Source organism: Amblyomma maculatum, chromosome 7 (genome assembly GCF_055883805.1).
Source record: "Amblyomma maculatum isolate TAMU_Amacu chromosome 7, ASM5588380v1, whole genome shotgun sequence".
Lineage (NCBI taxonomy): Eukaryota > Metazoa > Arthropoda > Arachnida > Ixodida > Ixodidae > Amblyomma > Amblyomma maculatum.
In genome coordinates this window covers 87,582,495-87,601,688 of record NC_139350.1, presented here as the reverse complement: position 1 = coordinate 87,601,688, position 19,194 = coordinate 87,582,495, and the positions used below count along the sequence as shown (strand labels likewise).

General features: G+C 45.4%; 1 protein-coding gene across 2 annotated transcripts in view; it reads right to left on the bottom strand.

Annotated features, from left to right (window-relative positions):
- The window catches only part of LOC146183895 (rab-like protein 6), a 97,606-nt gene that overhangs the window by 43,515 nt on the left and 34,897 nt on the right, over window positions 1-19,194 (bottom strand). For both annotated transcript variants that reach the window (XM_084609225.1, XM_084609226.1), the window contains exons 8-10: window positions 17,084-17,208; window positions 7,300-7,631; window positions 2,527-2,590 (exon numbers count right to left, since the gene is read on the bottom strand). In XM_084609225.1, the coding sequence (XP_084465351.1) occupies window positions 2,527-2,590; window positions 7,300-7,631; window positions 17,084-17,208 (521 nt within the window). The remainder of the gene's footprint in view (window positions 1-2,526; window positions 2,591-7,299; window positions 7,632-17,083; window positions 17,209-19,194) is intronic.

Genomic DNA, 19,194 nt, shown 5'->3' with positions numbered 1-19,194 from the left:
AGTTTGGCAGCGTGCTCAAGTTCGCGGAAAGCCTTCACGGGACCACAACGCGGGCGCCATGCAGAGCTCGAGGAAGACTTGGCTCGGTATGTGAATGATCTCCGGAACAGATGTGTCGCCGTCACCGTCGAGATGATACAGATGAAAGCCAGGGAATTGGCCCGTGAGCGTGGCATTAGTCGCACAATTTTCAAAGCTAGCAAAGGCTGGGTGAAGCGTTTTATGAACCGCGCAGGATTCTCGCTCCGCCGCCGAACTTCAGTCTGTCAAAGGCTTCCGGAAGACTTCGAAGAGAAGTTAATTTCATTTCAGCGGTACGTCATCGGGCTGCGACGCCAACACGGCTACAGCCTGGGGCAAATAGGCAACGCAGATCAAACACCGATGCATTTTGACATGCCGGTCAACTACACTGTTCAAAAAACTGGCTCTAAAGACGTGAAAATTCGGACGACGGGAAATGAAAAGCAACGAGTGACCATAATGTTAGCTTGTACTGCGGACGGTAGAAGGCTTCCCCCCTACATTATCTTCAATCGGAAGACATTGCCAAAAAAGGAAGACTTTCCTGCTGGTGTCATCATCCGCTGCAATGAAAAGGGGTGGATGACCGCGGAGATGTTCAACGACTGGCTCCGCACCGTTTGGTTCCGTCGTCCAGGAGTGCTGCTGAGGCCACGTTCGATGCTGGTTCTGGACGCGTTCAAGGGGCACACCACTGACGCTAGCAAGGCTTTAATGGCAGACAACCGGTGCGACCTCGTCGTCATCCCAGGAGGGATGACCTCGCAGCTGCAACCTTTAGGTGTCTGTCTGAACAAGCCTCTGAAGGACAATGTTCGTAAATATTACTGTGAGTGGATGGAGCAAGGAGGACCCGCACTTACGCCTACCGGAAGGTTAAAGCGAGCATCGTTGTCCCAGCTCGCGCGGTGGATCCTGGACGCTTGGCGCGCTATTCCGGATGAAATGGTCGTCCGCGCATTCAAGAAATGCGGAATTTCCAACAACCTCAACAGCACGGAAGATGACATGTTGTGGGACGATAGTGACAAAGAGGCCAGCAGCAGCAGTGACAGTGAGTGATGGTCGGTGCACTCGTTTGTTGCAATAAAGGAGAAAAAAAAAATTTTTCTTATTCATTGTTGTTAATTGGGGGGGTCGTCTTACATTCGTGGCCGTCTTAGATTCGCATGAATACGGTATCCGGGTTCGACTGTAGTAAAAGGAGTGACCCGAGTTGGCAGCTTCTGCCAAACGTAACATCAGGTAAACCTATGGCTCAGCTGCCAGTGCCATGCTCGTGACTTTTCAGTCACAATGCCGACGCCGGATTTTCTGGTTAACACGGTCTTTGACACTACTGGGTTAATAAATGTTTGTCATTCCATTCGATTCACACTGCACTTTCACTATTCAAACTACTCAGGAACAGTTTGAATAATGAAAGTGGGGCTTGTGAGCGCCCTGCTGCCCCGGCTGCGGAGCTGGTTACAAAGGAGAACGCCGATGGTGATGCAAAATGCAGGAACGGGCACCAAAGAGCTGCGCTTTAGAACTATGCCTCTTAAGCCACAGTGGTTCAGGAAAAAAAAAATTTATGACAGAAGTGTCAAGCTCGAAGCCAGCCCACACAACACCGCATACAATGAAGCTCCTCTCATGCAGGGGGAATTACAATGCCACGGGTTCATTTCTGTGCCTTTGCGGTTCCCAACTGCATTTCGTTAGTTGAAGATCATCAATAGGCTTGCAGCTTGGCGAAATCAACATGCAAGGGTTTAGGACGCCATTTGTCATTATGAATGCTGGGTTTTGGGTGCCGTACCACAACAGGTCCTTTGTCTTCAGTGTGGTGAGGGAGTGTGGAAGGAATGGTCCCAATAGCAATTTGCGGGCAGTCTTGTTGCAGCCTGCCAGCACCTTGCCTCGCCGCCAATAGATCTCTGACTCAATTCTTATTCTTCCATAATTTTGATGTTTCCTGTCAGTTTTTCGCAGAAGAGTTTTTCTCTATTAACTTGGCAGTATTCAAAAAATAGTTTTGAAATATTTGATTTGATTAACAATCCATTTTTAACATTCCAATTCACTTTGCATCCCAAACTTTGCTATTTGCACAGCTCTAAAATTGATTACCTCTGGCCAATTCTGTCATACCAGAAGACCATGAACAAATAGTATATCAGTCTGCAAATTTTTTTTTAGAAATGCTTAGAGAACATCTTTTTACTACTCTGAAATTTGATGACACCTGGCAATCCTCTCATATCCAAGGCTTTATATAAACCTCCTCTGCCCAATTTAATATTGTTCTACTAATAACAAAGTTTTCTTCCAGGCTTTTGCAGAGAGAAAGAATGTTTCAGCTGCCTAATAATTAACTTGAAACAAGCACATTTCTCACCTGTAATATCTTTTAGAACTGACCAATTGTGTCATTGACGAGGGGACTTTGTACCTGACAAAAATTTCTTGACACTGAAAAACTACGAGTGGTGGAAAACAATGTGGAGATGGACTCACCCATAGAATCATCCTTCTTGAATAGTTTTGACATGAGGCCGCTAGCCTGCTTTGCAGGTGTGCCCTGCAATAAAGCAAGAGACTGAACTGAGCAAGCTGTGATAGCACAGATCACTAGCAACGATGGTGATCACAAGTTCTCCACTGACAACACATAACACGTCTGCGGTACATCACAGCTGGCTCTTGTTCTCAAATGTCGCATAACATGTTAAAAACAAAAACACTCGACACAAGAAGCAAAAGAATTTGCAACAAAGAAAAAAGGCCCAAGTGACTACAAGATACGGCAGGCACAATGTATGGTCTAAAAAAAGCAGAGATAAGTCTGTAGTAGTACACAAGATAAGAAAAGTATTTGTTCTTGAGTATCTGCAGACAGGCTTGTGCTGCAAGTATGTGCAGCTGAGCAGAAAAATCAACGACAAGATGCCACAAGTGTTGTTGGGTCTTTCAAGCTGCACCCTGACAGTTAACCCTGGAAGGCTGTCAGCCTTTTGCTGATGCATAAAGTTGCACAAAAAATGCGCAGCTCCAAAGCTGGAGTCCTTAAACAGAAAACATTTTCTTTAACAGTGCAGTGTCAAGAGAGAGCAATAGTATGGTATTTAGGACCCTTTTTCCCAAGTATTTCTCCCTAGAATAGCCGTGCACTAGGGCAGAGGAGATCTTGCACCCATTATAAAACTGGTGGGTACCCAGCGGCCCTCGGGACTGAACCCAGCACCTCCAACAGACAAGGCGGATGATTTATCATAAGACCACAGCTTGGATCAGTTGAGGCCTTATTACAACAACAGAAAGGTTCGATTATAAATTATTTAGTGATCATAGGCAAATGCCTATGATCAAATAGAAAAACCAGAGAAGTGGACACCCTAACGATGAGACTAAAAATGAAATTGACTTCATACTGTGTTCTAACCCCGCCATTATGCAGGATGTAGAGGCAATCGGGAAAGGTGCGATGCAGTGACCACTAGATAGTAAGGTCTCGAATTACCGTATATTGCCGATTATAAGTCGGCCCCCTAACTCGCGACCCCCTTTGGGCAAAACAAAGTTATACTCCGAATTTAGATAGACTCTGCCGCACCCCTGCGGTCCTAGCTCGCCCAAAAAGTATTTCAGAAGGCCGAGTCATAAAGAAACATTTATTCGTTTATGAGAAATCTGTCATCGCTTGTGAGGACACAGTCGTATCATCATCTTATGAGCCACTGCTGCCGCTGATCGTCAGAGGCGGTGCCGAGATGCCGCATGTGTAGAACGCCGCAGAGACCATGTCTGTTGGTAGTCCATACCAGGCATCGTTGACCCATTGAGCCACTTCGCCCAAAGAAGCTCGCTTCAGCCGCCCTGTTGGTGTCTTTGGGTTTTCTTGCTGGAGCCACTCGTAGAATGCACCGATGCGGTCTTTGAATGGCTTGTTCCACGCCACATCCAGTGGCTGAAGAATATGAGTCAATCCGCCCGGAATGATGACCAGGTCGCATCCTGCGTCCGCTACCGCTTTTTTCACACGGTCGGTTATGTGGCCGCAGAAAGAGTCCAGGATGAGCATGCTGCGGGGCTTCAGCAGCGCCCCCGGACGCCTGCACCACACGAGAGGAAACCATTCGAGGACCATTTCATCATTAAAAAAATCCCTTCTCATTCACCCGCATGATGACCTTTGGCGAAAACTTTTCCTTCGTCTGGATCGTTTCCCTCTTGAACAGAAGGAATGGTGGTAACTTGTGCCCATCTGCCGTACAGTACAGCATAACATGACCATGAAACGGTTGTGTGTGTTGCTCGTTGTCAGCAGGCAGACCTGGCGCTCCCCTTTTGCGGACACGGTCCTATTGCTAGGCATATCAAACCAGACTGGAGTCTGGTCACCATTGCCAACTGACCAAGCAGGAATGAATGTGTTGCCCGCAGGTCACTCGTAGCGCAGAAAAGCGCTCAATTTTTCTTCGTAGGCTTCGGGCAACCATTGGAATACGGTCGTTCATCGCCTTAGGCTTAAGCCGTTCCTCTTCATGAAATTTGTCACCCATGTCTTAGACACTTTAAACTCTGTACGCAGAATGCACATCTTCTCCGCGACAGCGCGTGCCTTTGTTTCAATGTCATTGTAGCAAACACTCAGGATCTTGCTTCTCTGGTCGTGAACCCAATCTCGAACCGCCTCCTCAACGACAGGGTATTGTCCGGACTTCGGCCTGCGAAAGGAACAGCGTGTAGCAGCACACGCAAAACACTTACTTTTTTGTTTTCTCCAGCCTCTCACGCAATTTTCTAAGATGTTGAACTTCCGCCCTGCTTCGACGTTTTTCGACTCGGTGTAGAGGATGACTTGCTGCTTGAAAGCAGCGCTGTACTGTTGCCGAGGTTGTGGCGGCATCTTGCAAGGCGTCCGTCGAGTGGCACAAACTACATACACCGCTGTTAGCTGTCACGTCGGCTAAAGTCCAAGCGATGCGACAAGAAGAAATGGTGAAATGCACACAACGTTGCACAACACGCGAAAATGCTTCTCTGCTCATGTGACTGGTCGCGTGTGGTCGTTTTGGATTGGATTAGATTTGTAGCTGTCCCATTTGTATCAAACATTAAAAGCCCGCCCAGCTTTGGCCGTTTTTCCGTGGAACGCCCACGGTTTGTCGATAACAAGTTATCGCATTAAAACAAACTTTTGGTGCAAATCTCGATGAAAATTAGTTTTTTTTTTTAAAGCAGATCCACTTTCGCATTGTGCCTGACAACTCTTATGGAATTAGGAGCGCATGGGGCGTGATAACATCCACGACTCACTAGAAATTACTTTTGACCCCGCATATAAGCAGACTAAGACTCTGCATATACGTCAACCCCGATTATAAGTCGACCCCCCAACTTTTGGAAGGACATTTTAAAAAAAAAAAGGTCGACTTATACGCGGCAATATACAGTAGTCTAGATCTGAAGAGGGAACGAAGCAGATTAATAAAGAAGTCCATTAATGAATTAGCGGTGAGGGAGAGGGCAGAAGAATTCAGGATCTCGCTACAGAAGATATTCAGCTTTAACCTAGGATGACGACCTTAGCGTAGAAGCAATGAGCAATAATTTCAGAGATATCATTACTGGCTGCACAGTAGAAGTACACGGTAGGATAGTTAGAGAGGATACCGGTAAACTATGTAAGGAGACGAAAGATTTGATTAAGAAATGCCAAAGTCTGCAAACTTCCAACCTAACAGACAGGATAGAACTGGCCCGAAATAAAAGCTAATCAATAAGTGTAAAGTAGCCGATATAAGAAAGTATAACATGTAGAATATTGAGCATGCTGTAAAGAACGTGGGCAGCCTTAAAACGGTGAAGCGAAAATTGGGCATAGGCAAAAATCAGAAGTATGCGCTAAGGGACAAGGCGGGCAATGCCACTATGAATATGGACAGAATAGCCAAAGTAGCTGAGGAGTTCTATACTGATCTAACAGTAGCCGAAGTAGTCTGGACAATAATGAGATAGGCAGTAGTGAAAAGGAGTTGGACATTCTGCCTGTAACGAAGGACGAGGTTAAGAAAGCTTTAGAAACTATGAAAAAGGAGAAAGTAGCTAGGCCTTTTTTCATAGAAAGATTGCCTGGGCACCCTCGCTGTACCATATGAAGCACAAATACCTGGCAGAATTTATTACAGGCGTGCGAATATTCAAAGCGTCTAGCAAAGACTATTTGAAGCATATTGCAAACAGAGTAGAGCATAGTTTGCAAAGAGTATTCGCTATTCCAGGGATTTTCAAACCAGGCTCCATGAGCTGGTTTTGAGGGCTCTGCGAGCCACCGTACTAGAGAATTTAGCAGCACGCCAAGTTGCTCTGCCATCATATAGATTTTGGAACACCAGCGAAATAATGTCAGTTGATGCCATACAACCCACTGGCTAATCAGTGCCTAGCCATGTTAACAGCCAAGTGCCACCTGCCAGAGATATGCACCAAGCTCACTCTTTCGAGAAACATTCTTCACCGAATTCACTAGCGATAAATTCATTTCAAACAATTAGAACAATGCTAGCTGTTGCAGGCTCCTGGGAAAAGCTCCTGTATGCAATGCAAACAATTTTGTACAAAGGGCATTAAAAGGATAAACATCTCTATCTAAAGCTCTGAAACTAAAAGTTAAATAAAAACAGCAAGGCCTTCATTAATGTCTATTTTGTGAGCAATGAAAAGTGTGCCAGGAGTGACCATGTGATCAAGCTTTAGTAATGTCCGCTAAGTTTTGGAGTCTACACAAAGCACAAGGTTAAAGCCACTGACTAAATCCCTCAGCACTGACAAAGAAACTATCTGTGGTGACTATAACTATACTGGTCCACAGCACAAATTTGGTGATTTCAGATTCCTGAAGTGCAACAATGACACAGGCAGTGAAAGATGACAACACAGAATGTATAAATGAAGACACCACATAAAAATTACCTGAATGACTAGCATTACTTTCTGCAACTGCCAGAACAGCATAAGAACTACATTGTACCAGTGTCTAAGTAGCACTTGAAGAATGTGTGAATTATCATTACTTCTGCAACACAGATAAACTGCAGTTGAACTACCAGTGAGAGAGACAATGTGCCTGGATCACGACTTTGTAAGGTGAAAATGTTAGCTCAGTAAAAATCTTAAACGTAGCCCTTACTTTGAACTCTTCAATCTGAAGTGATTCCCCATGTTTTGAACAGGCCATTATTAGAAAGCAAACCCTGAATCAACCTTCAGATCAGAGTGAGCACTTACCAACGAAGCTACTGGGGATGATGAAGTTTTAGCAGAGGTGCCGCCATTGTTTGACGTGGATGGGGATGCTCTCTGAGTCTGATGGTCATGTTCGCGTGCAGGAGATGTGGCAGGTCTGATGGGCGACTGTGTCTGTTGCAACCGCGGTTGTTGTTGCTGCTGCTGCTGCTGCTGCTGCTGCTGCTGCACTTGTGGTGGATGCAATGCTGCTCCTGCAGCTGCTGTCGTCTTCCGAGCCTCATGCCCCAATGAGCTTGGCACCGACACACTTCGTGGGGGCACTGGTCCCCCTTTGGCACCAACAGAGGTCCTGCGGCTGGCTTCCCCTGCCACTGCATATGTGGCAGTTTCATCAGGAGAGTAGAACACGCTAGGGTCTTAATGGTAGACAGCAACCATTTTACTACATTTATAAACTGCATCTGAACCACACCGTGTGCCAAAGTTCAACAACAGCCTATTGCAATGCATTTTGCGAGAATAATTCTACTGAGAAAAACAAGAAGTACTAAAAAGTTTAGTGCGAACCGATTCAGGGTTGACAACAGATGCCCTCAAAGAGGGACAAGCCTGAATTGCAAGAAATCGACGCAGGGAAAAAGCCAGTCAGCCTCTGCAGACAGCTTCGCATTGTCCCATCGACCGTCGCGATCATTTTGAAAGAACAAGATTGTCAAACTTCACATCACAGGTCTGCCAACCAGATTGGTACGCTTAACAACTTTTTCAAAATTTTGTTGAAAATTTTTCAATCAGTGCATGCGCCCTTTAGAGTGTAGTCCAATGCTGAAAGCGTGAGTAGCGACCATGATATTGATTTCATGTTGACAAGTGATTACCAAAAACTAATATAAATCTCCCCTGCCAGATAGCAATTGGACATTTTTAGTACAGAGTGGCATTTATTTTAGTTTCTACAGCTAAGGCTGTTATGAAACAGGACTACGCTTAATCGATGAAAATTTTAGTGGGACATGGTCACCATCTCATCCAAGGAATTAAGACAAACACTGAGGCGCCGCCAAATGACTAATGCGGAAAGCATGTCATAGGCAATGAGAAAGGAGGTTGGTTATTGCTAAAGGGTGCACTGAAGGAGGTACAAAATACGATGAAACAAGGTAAGCATTATTCAAACAATAGAGAACATTGTCCACTAACGAAAACTAGTGGCATTTTCTGGAGATGTGGTCTCGTGAGTTACTACAGCGATAACAACAGCGCTTCATAGTAAGAGGCCACTTCAGTCATTTTTATGCGATTTTCAGTGCCAAAATAAAATTACAAATCCTCATTTCTTGGATATCACAGAGCTCGATGTATACTATATGAGGCAAGATCTGTTTATTTCCACCATAATCCCATTACATATTTTGGTCAATGTTCTATCCCTTCAATGAAACTACATGAATAAGAACCATACTACTTATAGAACTTGATCTCCTCTTTTCAACTCCACCCACTACGGTGGCACTTAATTAGGAAGCTTGATTACTGTGCCCAAGGACGTGGGTTTGAATGCCGGCCACAGCAGCCGCTTTTCAGTAGAGGCGAAAAGCAAGCAAGGCGCCCGTGTGCTGTGCGATGTCAAGAACCCTACGTGGCTGAAATCTCCCGAGCCCTCTACTACAGTGTCTCTCATAGCCCAAGTTGTTTTAGGAAGTTAAACATAAACTAAACTAAATTTTCAAATCTGCTTTTAGTTCTAAGATAACTCAATGCTTTCATGTTCTAAATGCCATGCCTATGTGAAGAACAGTGACTGCCTGTACAGCTGCTGGACATGGCAGGAAGCATGACAAAGCAGTGAAAAATACATTCAAATTTCTTCATTACGAACTTCACAATAATTTCAGAATATTTCAAAATTACGAGTTTCAATATAGCGCATATTTCAAAATAACGCACACTATTTTTTTTTATAAACAAGGAACATCAGTATATATTATGAATTAAGATAAAATTAACAGCACCTCAACCCTCGCCTGAAATAGGAACCACCATTTCTGTGTGTGTGGGCTACAGCTATCATCATCATCATCATATCCTGCACACACCTAGCGCCACCACACAGCTCTAATTTAATAGGCAGTACATTTACAAAGCAGAGCGCAAAAAAATAGCCACAGACAGACAGACTAACGACACGTAGCACAAGGGCTCTGTGTGGTTGTTTTCTTTGCGCTCTAACATTATAATGTACAATATGCACCAACTCGTCCAGGAAGAAGTTATACTTAATAGGCAGTAGCCACCAGGCCTAGCCACCTGCCCTTTTTTTTTTCTCTTTGTGTTATGCTAATCGCTGATTGGTCGTTTGTGTCATTCGCATGTGCAGTATAGAGAAATTTTTGTTGCGGGTTGTCTTAATGCGAAGTTCGTGTGAGATCCGAAGATTAATGGAATCAGTGATGGCACAAAGAAGAAGCTAAAGCATTTTTCGCTTCAGGAAAAAGTAGCCATATTGCAAGAAATCGACGCAGGGAAAAAGCCAGTCAGCCTCTGCAGACAGCTTCGCATTGTCCTATCGACCGTCGCGATCATTTTGAAAGAACAAGATTGTCAAACTTCACTGAACACTGAAGATGAGGTCGTATCGAACTGTGTTTTGTAGCACATGAACACAGTCCACACTTTCATCGTTCAGTGCAGGGACATAAATGGTGAGATGTTATGCTAAGTGGAAGGTGTAGAGAATTTTTAATCGGCTGTATGTGTTGACGCAGCAAAGAAAAAAATGTTTCTTCAAATAAAGCAGCTTTGAAGTCAGTGCAATATCTTCATTTTAGATTTTACTTGCCTGCACATGTGTCTACTGCCAAGATAAGCCATTTTGATACCTTGGTTTGACTACTGGCTTATAACTGCACGTTTTTCATTACAACATTTCAAAATAATGAACAATCTTAGGCGAACCACCGCAGTTCGTTATATTGTGATTTGACTATATATAGGTACCGTATTTACTCGCATATAACCCGCACCAAAAATTGAAAAAATGTGTTTAAAAAGTGGGGGTGCGGGTAATACGCGAATATTCCGGAGAAGGGGGGTTCGCGCAAACCACCGCCCGTTACAAAGGGCTAAGCCACTATCATCCATCCATCCATCTATCCATCCAGCCAACAAGAGGCCAACGCAGGTCATAGCCAGATCCACATCCATAGTCTGTTTAGTCTATAACACCACGCCAGCCACGCTTTTCGCACGCTTTGCATACGCTTTGTTCAGACGTTGATGGGCCTTGAGTAAGGTGCAGTTTCTTGTACGCCTAGTTTGCACAGTTGGCCAGCCTTGTTTAGGCATCATGAGTGTGTCTCAGCGGCAATCATTCACGGCGAAGGAGAAACTCAGGATCGTCGCCGCTGCTGAACAAATCGGCAACAGAGCTGCTGCGAGAAAGAACGATGTCGACGAATCTTGCATTCGCGACTGGCGGAAGACAAAAGATTCTCTCAAAGCTGCGAACAAGGACAGGCGAGCGTTTCGCAGCCCGAAGACTGGCGCATACCCTCACCTCGAGACACAGCTTGCCAAATACATTGAGGAGAAGAGGAGTCGTGGCCACGCTGTGTCTACAGAGATGGCGCAGATGCAAGCCCTGAAGCTGGCCCGGGAAATGAATATTCCACGCGAGTTTCATGCGAGCCGCGGATGGCTGCAGCGCTTTATGGCCAGGCATGGATTTTCGATGCGGCGGCGAACTACCATGTGCCAGCGGCTTCCCGACGCTTACGAGGAGAAGCTGCTCAACTTTTTATGTTATGTCATCGGACTGAGGAAAGAGCGCAACTATTTGCTATCTCAGCTGGGAAATGCTGACCAAACGCCAGTATATTTCGAGATGCCCATAGATACGACCCTGGAAAAAAAGGGCGCAAAATCTGTTAGTGTGCTGACTGGCGGCAACACCAAGCTGCGCTGCACAGTGATGTTGTGTGCTTTAGCCGACGGCACCAAACTGTGCCCGTATGTAATATTCAAGCGGAAGACTCTACCGAGTACACCACTTCCCCCAGGAATTGTTGAGCGAGTGGAAGATAACTCGTGGATGAACAGTGACCTCGTCGTTGACTGGATTCAAGCAATCTGGAAAAAAAGACCAGGTGCCTTGTTGGCAAGCTGTTCGATGCTGGTGCTGGATTCCTTCCGAGGCCACTGCACTGACGCGGTGAAAACTCGCCTCAATGACAACGGCACATACCTTGTCATAATACCTGGCGGCATGACTTCCATGCTCCAACCACTCGACGTGTGCATCAATAAGCCTTTCAAGGCTCACGTGAAGCGGCTATATGCCCAGTGGATGGCCGACGGCCTTTACGCCCTTACGCCGACGGGACGCATGTGAAGGCCAGATATTGCACTGCTGTGCCAGTGGATCGTAGATGCATGGGGGATGATCCCGGCCGACACGGTACGCAAGAGTTTCAAGAAGTGTGCCATAAGCAACGGCCTAGATGGTTCCGAAGATGATTACGTCTTTGAGAGCGGCGATGAAGCCTCGGACGGCAGCAGTGAGAGTGGCGACGATTGACAATTGAACGACAGCAGTGACGTTGCGGCAGTCGCTTTCAAATATATTTGTTTTGAAAACTAAAATGGTGACTGTTTGCTCAGTTGTAACTTCCTATTCCTTATTTTTTCAGGTAAGTATGCGGGTTATACGCGAGGATATTTTTATTTATTTCATGGGGTTCAAAGTTAGGGGTGCGGGTTATATGCAGGGGCGGCTTATACGCGAGTAAATACGGTATTATATATACCGGGTGTCCCAGCTAACTTGAACCAAGGGGTACAAAATAATATATTTGAGGCAGGTCAGTGAAACCAATTGCATACAACTGCCAGCCTCCTTGCGAACTACAGGCAATTTTTTGTTTTGCAATTACTTAATTAGCTAATTACGTTAATTTCTCTAATTTATTAAATATCGACTTTAGACCAAAAATGTGAATTGGAAAGTTGTAGAGCACCTTCAGAAACCCCTATTTCATTATTTGCGATAAAGAAAGTCTCACGTGTATCTTTTTTTCCGGGCTCAGAAGAAAGCCCGCGAAATACAAATAATACCACGTGACTAGTGCATTTGTGCGCCGCGATTGTGGTGCTCTCAGTCAAACCTGCCAAGGGTCTAACCCAAGCAGAGGGCAAAATGCTTAAAAAAAAAATGCTTATTCAGTCGACGCAGGTGGATTCAGTTGCTCAGGATGAATTTGCAGCGGAGCGTCAGGCGTACCGAATCACAGAGCCAACGACCAACTTCTTCGTTCTTGAGAGCGCCAGCACGCGACGCATGTCAGTGGCTATAACGATGAAGATTACCACACTACATCATATATATATATTTCTTTTTCTCTCCAACATTCTCCTGAGTGCAAATTGGCAAAATAAAGTCGTTCTCTTCGCACATACACTATTCTGAAGCAATTTCATATCTGGTGTTTTGTTTCCACAAGCTGATTCATGACTACTGAAAGCATATTCAGCCACCTAGCAGTGCATTGTACATACATATTCATGGCAAACTTGGCCTTCACATGAGTGCATGAAATGTCATGCACAAAAGCCATTCTTGACCAAAAATAGGAAGTTGAAGAAAAAAAAAAACATAACTGAAAGTTATAAAAAGATCCACTAAAAGAACTCGATTATGGCAGTGGAATTTTTAGTTTTTTAGTACAGTCGAACCTGGATATATCGAACTCGAAGGGGATCGCGAAAAAGTTCGATATATCGATAATTCGATATACAGAAATCGGCTTGGGACGACACTTACGATGTGAAAAAACGATACCGTATTTGTCCCGTAATCAACTCACTCGCATAATGAACCCACCCTCCACTTCTGCACTCAAGAATTCGGGGAAAACAAAAAAAGCGTTAAGGCCAGCTCGCTCACATGCAAGCGATTAAGCGATCTCAGCGACGAGCCGCAGCGTCGGAGCAAAAAATTTCCAACTTGTTGGAACTGCGTTTCTCTGCCGTTCGAGCCACCGTGGCAGCTCAAAACAAGTTTGTGTCGCTGCGGCAGTAATCGCCAGCCTTTTCGGTTGCATGTCGCACTCCACTTTGGTCGTCTCATCCACAGCTCATTTCTTGGCAGCGTGCCAAGATGCTGCGCAGCAATAACGTTGCCGCGTGTTTATCTTTTGATAGCTCCTGCGGCGGCGGGGAGCGAACTTGCCGGACTGCCCGTGATGGCTTGATTGCACAAGCCTGGTTCGATTTATCACACCGCGCTTGGGGCGGGCGTAGTCCATTGCCACAAAATCATTGGAAAGCGCGATACAGTAGCTGCAAATGCTGTTTGAGGCGAAAAATGCTAAAAGGCGGTGTCATGATCGCAGCTGACCGCGTGCTTTCGTCGATTCATACATGCAAAAATAAACGACTCCCGTAAAAAAAAAAAGAAAAAGAAGCCGCTTCGTAACGTCATATCTTAAGCTACGCCGCGCGTACAGCACAACGATAAGAGCAAACGACTCAAAAAAAATAAAACATCTGTCGCTTAACTTCCGCAGGCGCCATAGCCACATCAGCCGCCGCGCGCGCAGAGGATTCGCAACACACGCTGGAGAAAGCGTCCGACGTTCTGTCTGAAAACGGGCTGAGCTGGATTGGCGCATGCGTAGCGCGAACAAGGGCGGGGAAGAGGAAAGAGAGAGATAGCTCGGCAAAAGAATGGGCACACCCTTGCGCTTCACTCTATCGCGCTTTTCTCCTTTCGTTCCCACCGGTTCTCTCTGGTTCATTCATGCACATGGCTTGCAAACGTCACGTGCTGGCGCGCGAGAAACGATTACCGCAGATGCGCGCGCCTTTGGGGAATGGGCGCGGCGTTGCCCAGACCAGCCGTCGCCGAACTGTCCCCTCTCATTCCTTCCGCACGTGGCTTGAAATCGGCACGCGGCAAACGGCCAAAGGTGATGCGATCGTCTTTGGGGAAGGCACACTTTCCAGTGAGTGGTGCGGAGTTCGATATATCGAACGACCGTTGAAATTAAGTTCGATATATGACGCGGCTTTCCTGTACTTTTGCATGGGATCTTCAAGGGGATATTCCGCGAGTTCGATATAACCAAAATTCGATATATCCGGGTTTGATATAACCGGGTTTGACTGTATTACTATTACTTCACTGCGGGAGTGAAGTAGGGAAGAGAGCCTTGGGAGAAAAAGCATAGACCTACTGCCTTGTACAAGGCAGACTGCGGGAATCACTGCAATTAGAGAAATCATGCACCCGAAGATGGACAGATCTGCCTCTCATAGCCATTGTGAATGCTTTAGCAGAGATCTTTTTTTAATAATTTCCAGATCATTTCTGGCTTCAATTTTTTTATTTATGAAAGAAGTCATTTTCTTTTTTCTTTTTCTTTTTACTGCAACAACATTTTTTGCTGTGCATTTCCCTTAATTATTTACAGTTAAACCTGGTTATAACAATATTGTAAAATATCCGCGATTTTTCGTTACATCTAGGTTTTTCGGTACACGCAGTTTTCGTATGAAGACCCAAAAGGACAATGTAGAACGAAAACCAGGTTAAGAATTATTGTGAGGGGAACAACCTTGAAATCAGAATTATTCAATGTCATAGAAGTGGTGAATTCGCGCGCGCGACTGCGGCGGCAGCCTCCACTTCCTCTGTGGCTGCGCGACGAGTCTACGAGGGAGCTGCAAAAGGAGGTGGAGGAGGAATCAGTCAGTGGAAGAGGAATCAGAGTGCGCGTGTTGGCGCCGCCGCCGCGCGCATGCTCGTCCACCACCGTTGCCCCATGAAACTGATTCTGCCTCGCGTCGCCAGCGCGCTCCGCTGTTCCCGCTACCGACGCGCGGAAGCCCACGAGCAATTGCGTGGCAGCGATGGACGCACACTGCTTGCCCCCGCATCTTTTTTTTTTTTGTTATTTTTGGCCGCTTTTAACCAAGAACTATTGTAGTTCCATGTTCCAATAGCAAAAGCAGCGGAGACTGCTGCGTCTGCCAAGGAGATGCAGTGTCGACGCTGAAACGCGAAGCTCGCTGTATCAACTGCGGTCGCTCATTGCTATACAGTAAAAGCTCGTTAATTCGAACTTCACGGGACCGGGAAAAAAGTTCGAATTATCCGATGTTCGAATTATCGAATGGCCTCGAAAAACTGACCAAAACCATTTGTATTACGGTAAATGTACCGTATTTAGTCGCGTAACGAACTCGCTCCAACTCGCTCGCATAATGAACCAACCCAGCCCTGTTCGTGCCTATGAATCTGAAAAAAAAAAAAATAATAAATGCGTCAGTCGTTAGCGTGTCTGTCCCTCTGTTTCCAGCCGTCACGGTCCACAACACATTTCTTGGCAGTGCGCCAAGATGCTGCGCAGCGATAACGGCGTGTTTATCTTTTGACTTTAGCTCCGGCAGGGGGGAGGAAAGCGAGCTTGGCGAAGTGCCAGCGCTTGTCCGGTTGTGCAAGCCTCCTTTTCAGTACGTTCGCTCATGCTGGGACGGGCGGCGCCGTCTACGTGCGTCATGATCTGATCGCGGCTGACTCGCGTGCTTCCGTTGACCACTGATGGGTGGAAGGATAGATAGCTATCGCAAAAAAAAAAAAAAAAAAAGTTTAACCCATAGTGCCCGTCCGAGATCATAGAGCCTTTTATGGGCGTTGGCTGGAACCGCGCCGACAGTACTCATTCCTATTTCCAAATTAACAGGGTTGGAATTAACGAGTATTTAGTTGCGAGCTACGAAAGTTGCGCAGAAGAGAGAGCAGGCAGCCGCCGCTGCGCGGCCATGCACTGACCTTGCCGCGGCCGCCGTCCCCTCCCTCCAACGCTGCCGGCCAGCCGCCACGCCAGTCATGGTGCCATTTAAGTTTTACCCACTCTTCCATAGTTTTACCTGGTTCCATCTTCTGTCCCCGTTTTGGACGTGCGCAGCCTCTAGTTATGCCTACCGATCGCGGAGATGTTTCTTTACTTTTTTTTTTTTTGCCGTGTGATGTGCGCCAAGCCGCCCAGACGCGGCGGCGCGTAGTTCGAATTATCCGTAGCGGAACCGACTCGCGTTCGAATTAACGGGCATTTTTATACACAGGTCTCTATGGAGCTTGGCCGGACCAAGTAGTGTAGTTCGAATTATCGAGGTTCGAATTAATGAGCTTTCACTGTAGTAGGCTTTCCTTTCACTTCAGTTCGTGTTTTATTGTCCTGAAACTTGCGGGGTTGTGCCAAATTTCCAGTCGCTCAGCACTAGCTAAGAGACAGTTGGTGCCGCGAGTTCGTTATATCAAGATCAACTGCCGCGAAATGTTTGTTACACGGGGTTCTCAAATACATGCACTTCAATGGGGGCGGCATTGGGGAATTGAAAAACTTCGTAATATCGAGGAATTCGCTATATGGAGGTTCTTTACATAAGGTTTAATTGTATAATCCTGGCGATGGACTTTATGCTGTGTTTTCATTACTCAGCAATTTTAACAGCTAGCTTAAATAAAATGTAAAAAAATATGCATAAGAAGTTAAATATTTGACAAATCTGGCGGCATTTCATGCATAAATAATGAAAACAGTGTGAACTGCTGCATCCCCCTTACACTGCAAGCCTCTAACAGATCCAAAACTTATCCCTTTGCTCATGCACTGAGGCTGTTCAGGATTACTTGCCATCCATACCTCACACAGCCTCTATTAGAGCTTGGCATTTTAAATAATCTGTCTAAAAGACAGACACATTAAAAGCACAAAAGTTTGTTATGATGTCTGATTGCCCAGCTTGTGAGTGTCCCACTTACAGTTGGCTGTTGTGGCACTGGAAGGCATTCCATTGGGCATGCCAGCTGCAGCCTCCGCAAACTTTGAGGCAGACGAGAGCTGCTCAGCCATCTGCCTCCGCCGGTTGTTCAGGGTCTCCACAAACCTGCGAAAAAGCAATGGGCAGAATTCCAGAGGGTGCTGAAAGGTGGCAGCAGTGTTAAAAACATTCATACGAGGATATTATCGTCAAATTAGCTCATTTTAAAGACAAGCAGCATGTACTATCGGTGAATAGCAAATTCAAAGGTACTGGCTTCAGTGTCTCCGAGGATTATTCTCCAAACACCCGTCTCGCGCGGAAAAGCCTCTATGACTATGGTAAACGCGAAGGGCTAAAATTTAAATTATGCCATGACAAGTTGATATCCGGAAGTAAGACTTATATATTTGATCGCACCACTAATCATGTAGTTGAACATGAGCAACCCTAGCAACCACTTCAACAGAATCACACTGCGAAGCAGACTTACCGTTCCTCATTATCATTCTTATTCACTAACATCCGTAGTGTGATCCCAAAACGCGATGCTTTATGTAACCTCGTTGAATCATGTTCTGCTAACGTAATTCTGTTAACCGAAACTTGGCTCACCTCTACTGTTTGCGACACTGAGATTTTACCCTCCCTTCCGAATTTTGATATATTTCGAGCAGATCGTAGCGAAATGAGGGGTGGGGGGGTACTCATTGCCACTGATCGCTCATTACGTTGCTCACGTGTGACAATTTCAAGCAATTTGGAAATGGTTTGGCTCTGCTGTAATGCATGTTATCCACGTGTTCTCATTGGTATATGCTATCGCCCCCCAAACAATGATCCTTTATTTAATTCCTTGTTGCATGATGCCCTAAACACGCTAACGACCCTTTATACCGATACTCCAATTTTATTGTTTGGCGACTTCAACTTTCCATCTATCGTCTGGTCGGATCTTGCTTCCACGCTTTCAAAATCTAACCCTGAGTGTGAATTTGTTCACACCTGCCTCACGTTTGGATTAGATCAAATAATCGACCGTCCAACTCGTTTAACAGATCATTCTGCTAATATTCTGGACCTTGTGCTGACATCACAACCTAATAGCTTCTCACCCATCACTTACATTAAAGGGCTCAGCGACCACATGGCCATTCATGCTACATTTTCTTGTGATTTACGAAACGCGAAAAAGATCAAGAAAACGCTTACCCTCTATAATAAAGGTAACTACGTTGGCTTTAACCGCGATCTTGCTGCTTTCCTTGATAACTTTTCGTCTGGTTTTTCACTACGCTCTCTTGAATCTAACTGGTTACTCTTTAAGTCCGAAATGCAACGCCTAATAAATTTACATATCCCGACCATAACCGTAACAGAACGTCCTGGATCCCCATGGTATAACAAAACACTTAAAAGATTAAATAACAAAAAGAAGCGATTATTTCGTGCAGCTAAAACTACAGGCACGGCTACCGCCTGGGAGAAATATTACACTGCCGCGGCTAATTACGATACCGAGGTCATCAAAACTAAGAATAACTTCTACTCATCCACCTTGCCTAACATGCTGCATGAAAACCCGAAGCGTTTCTGGAAAACTATTTGCCCCTCCACCTCTAGCATAATTTCTCTGACTGATAATACTGGTGTTTCCTCTTCTGAATCAGAGGTTCCTAATATTCTAAATGATGCATTTTGTTCTATATTCACAAACGAACCTCTTAATAACCTCCCTGATGCACCCAGTTTTCTTCACACACCTATGGATAACATTGCATTTGAACCGCGCGGCATCGCCATGGTCATCGATAAACTAAAAAATTCTTCATCCGCTGGTATTGACGGCATCAATGCCAAAATCCTCAAAAACACCAAAGACCTCTGCAGTATCATACTGTCTCTGATTTTTCAGCAGTCATATTCTTCGTGCTCATTACCACGGGACTGGCGCATTGGGAAGGTCATTCCAGTCCACAAGAAAGGTAACAGATCTTCACCACTTAACTATAGGCCAATCTCATTAACCTGTGTTTGTTGTAAAATTATGGAACATATCATATATTCTCATACTGCCAAGTTTTTATCATCTCGTAATTTTTTTCATTCTAA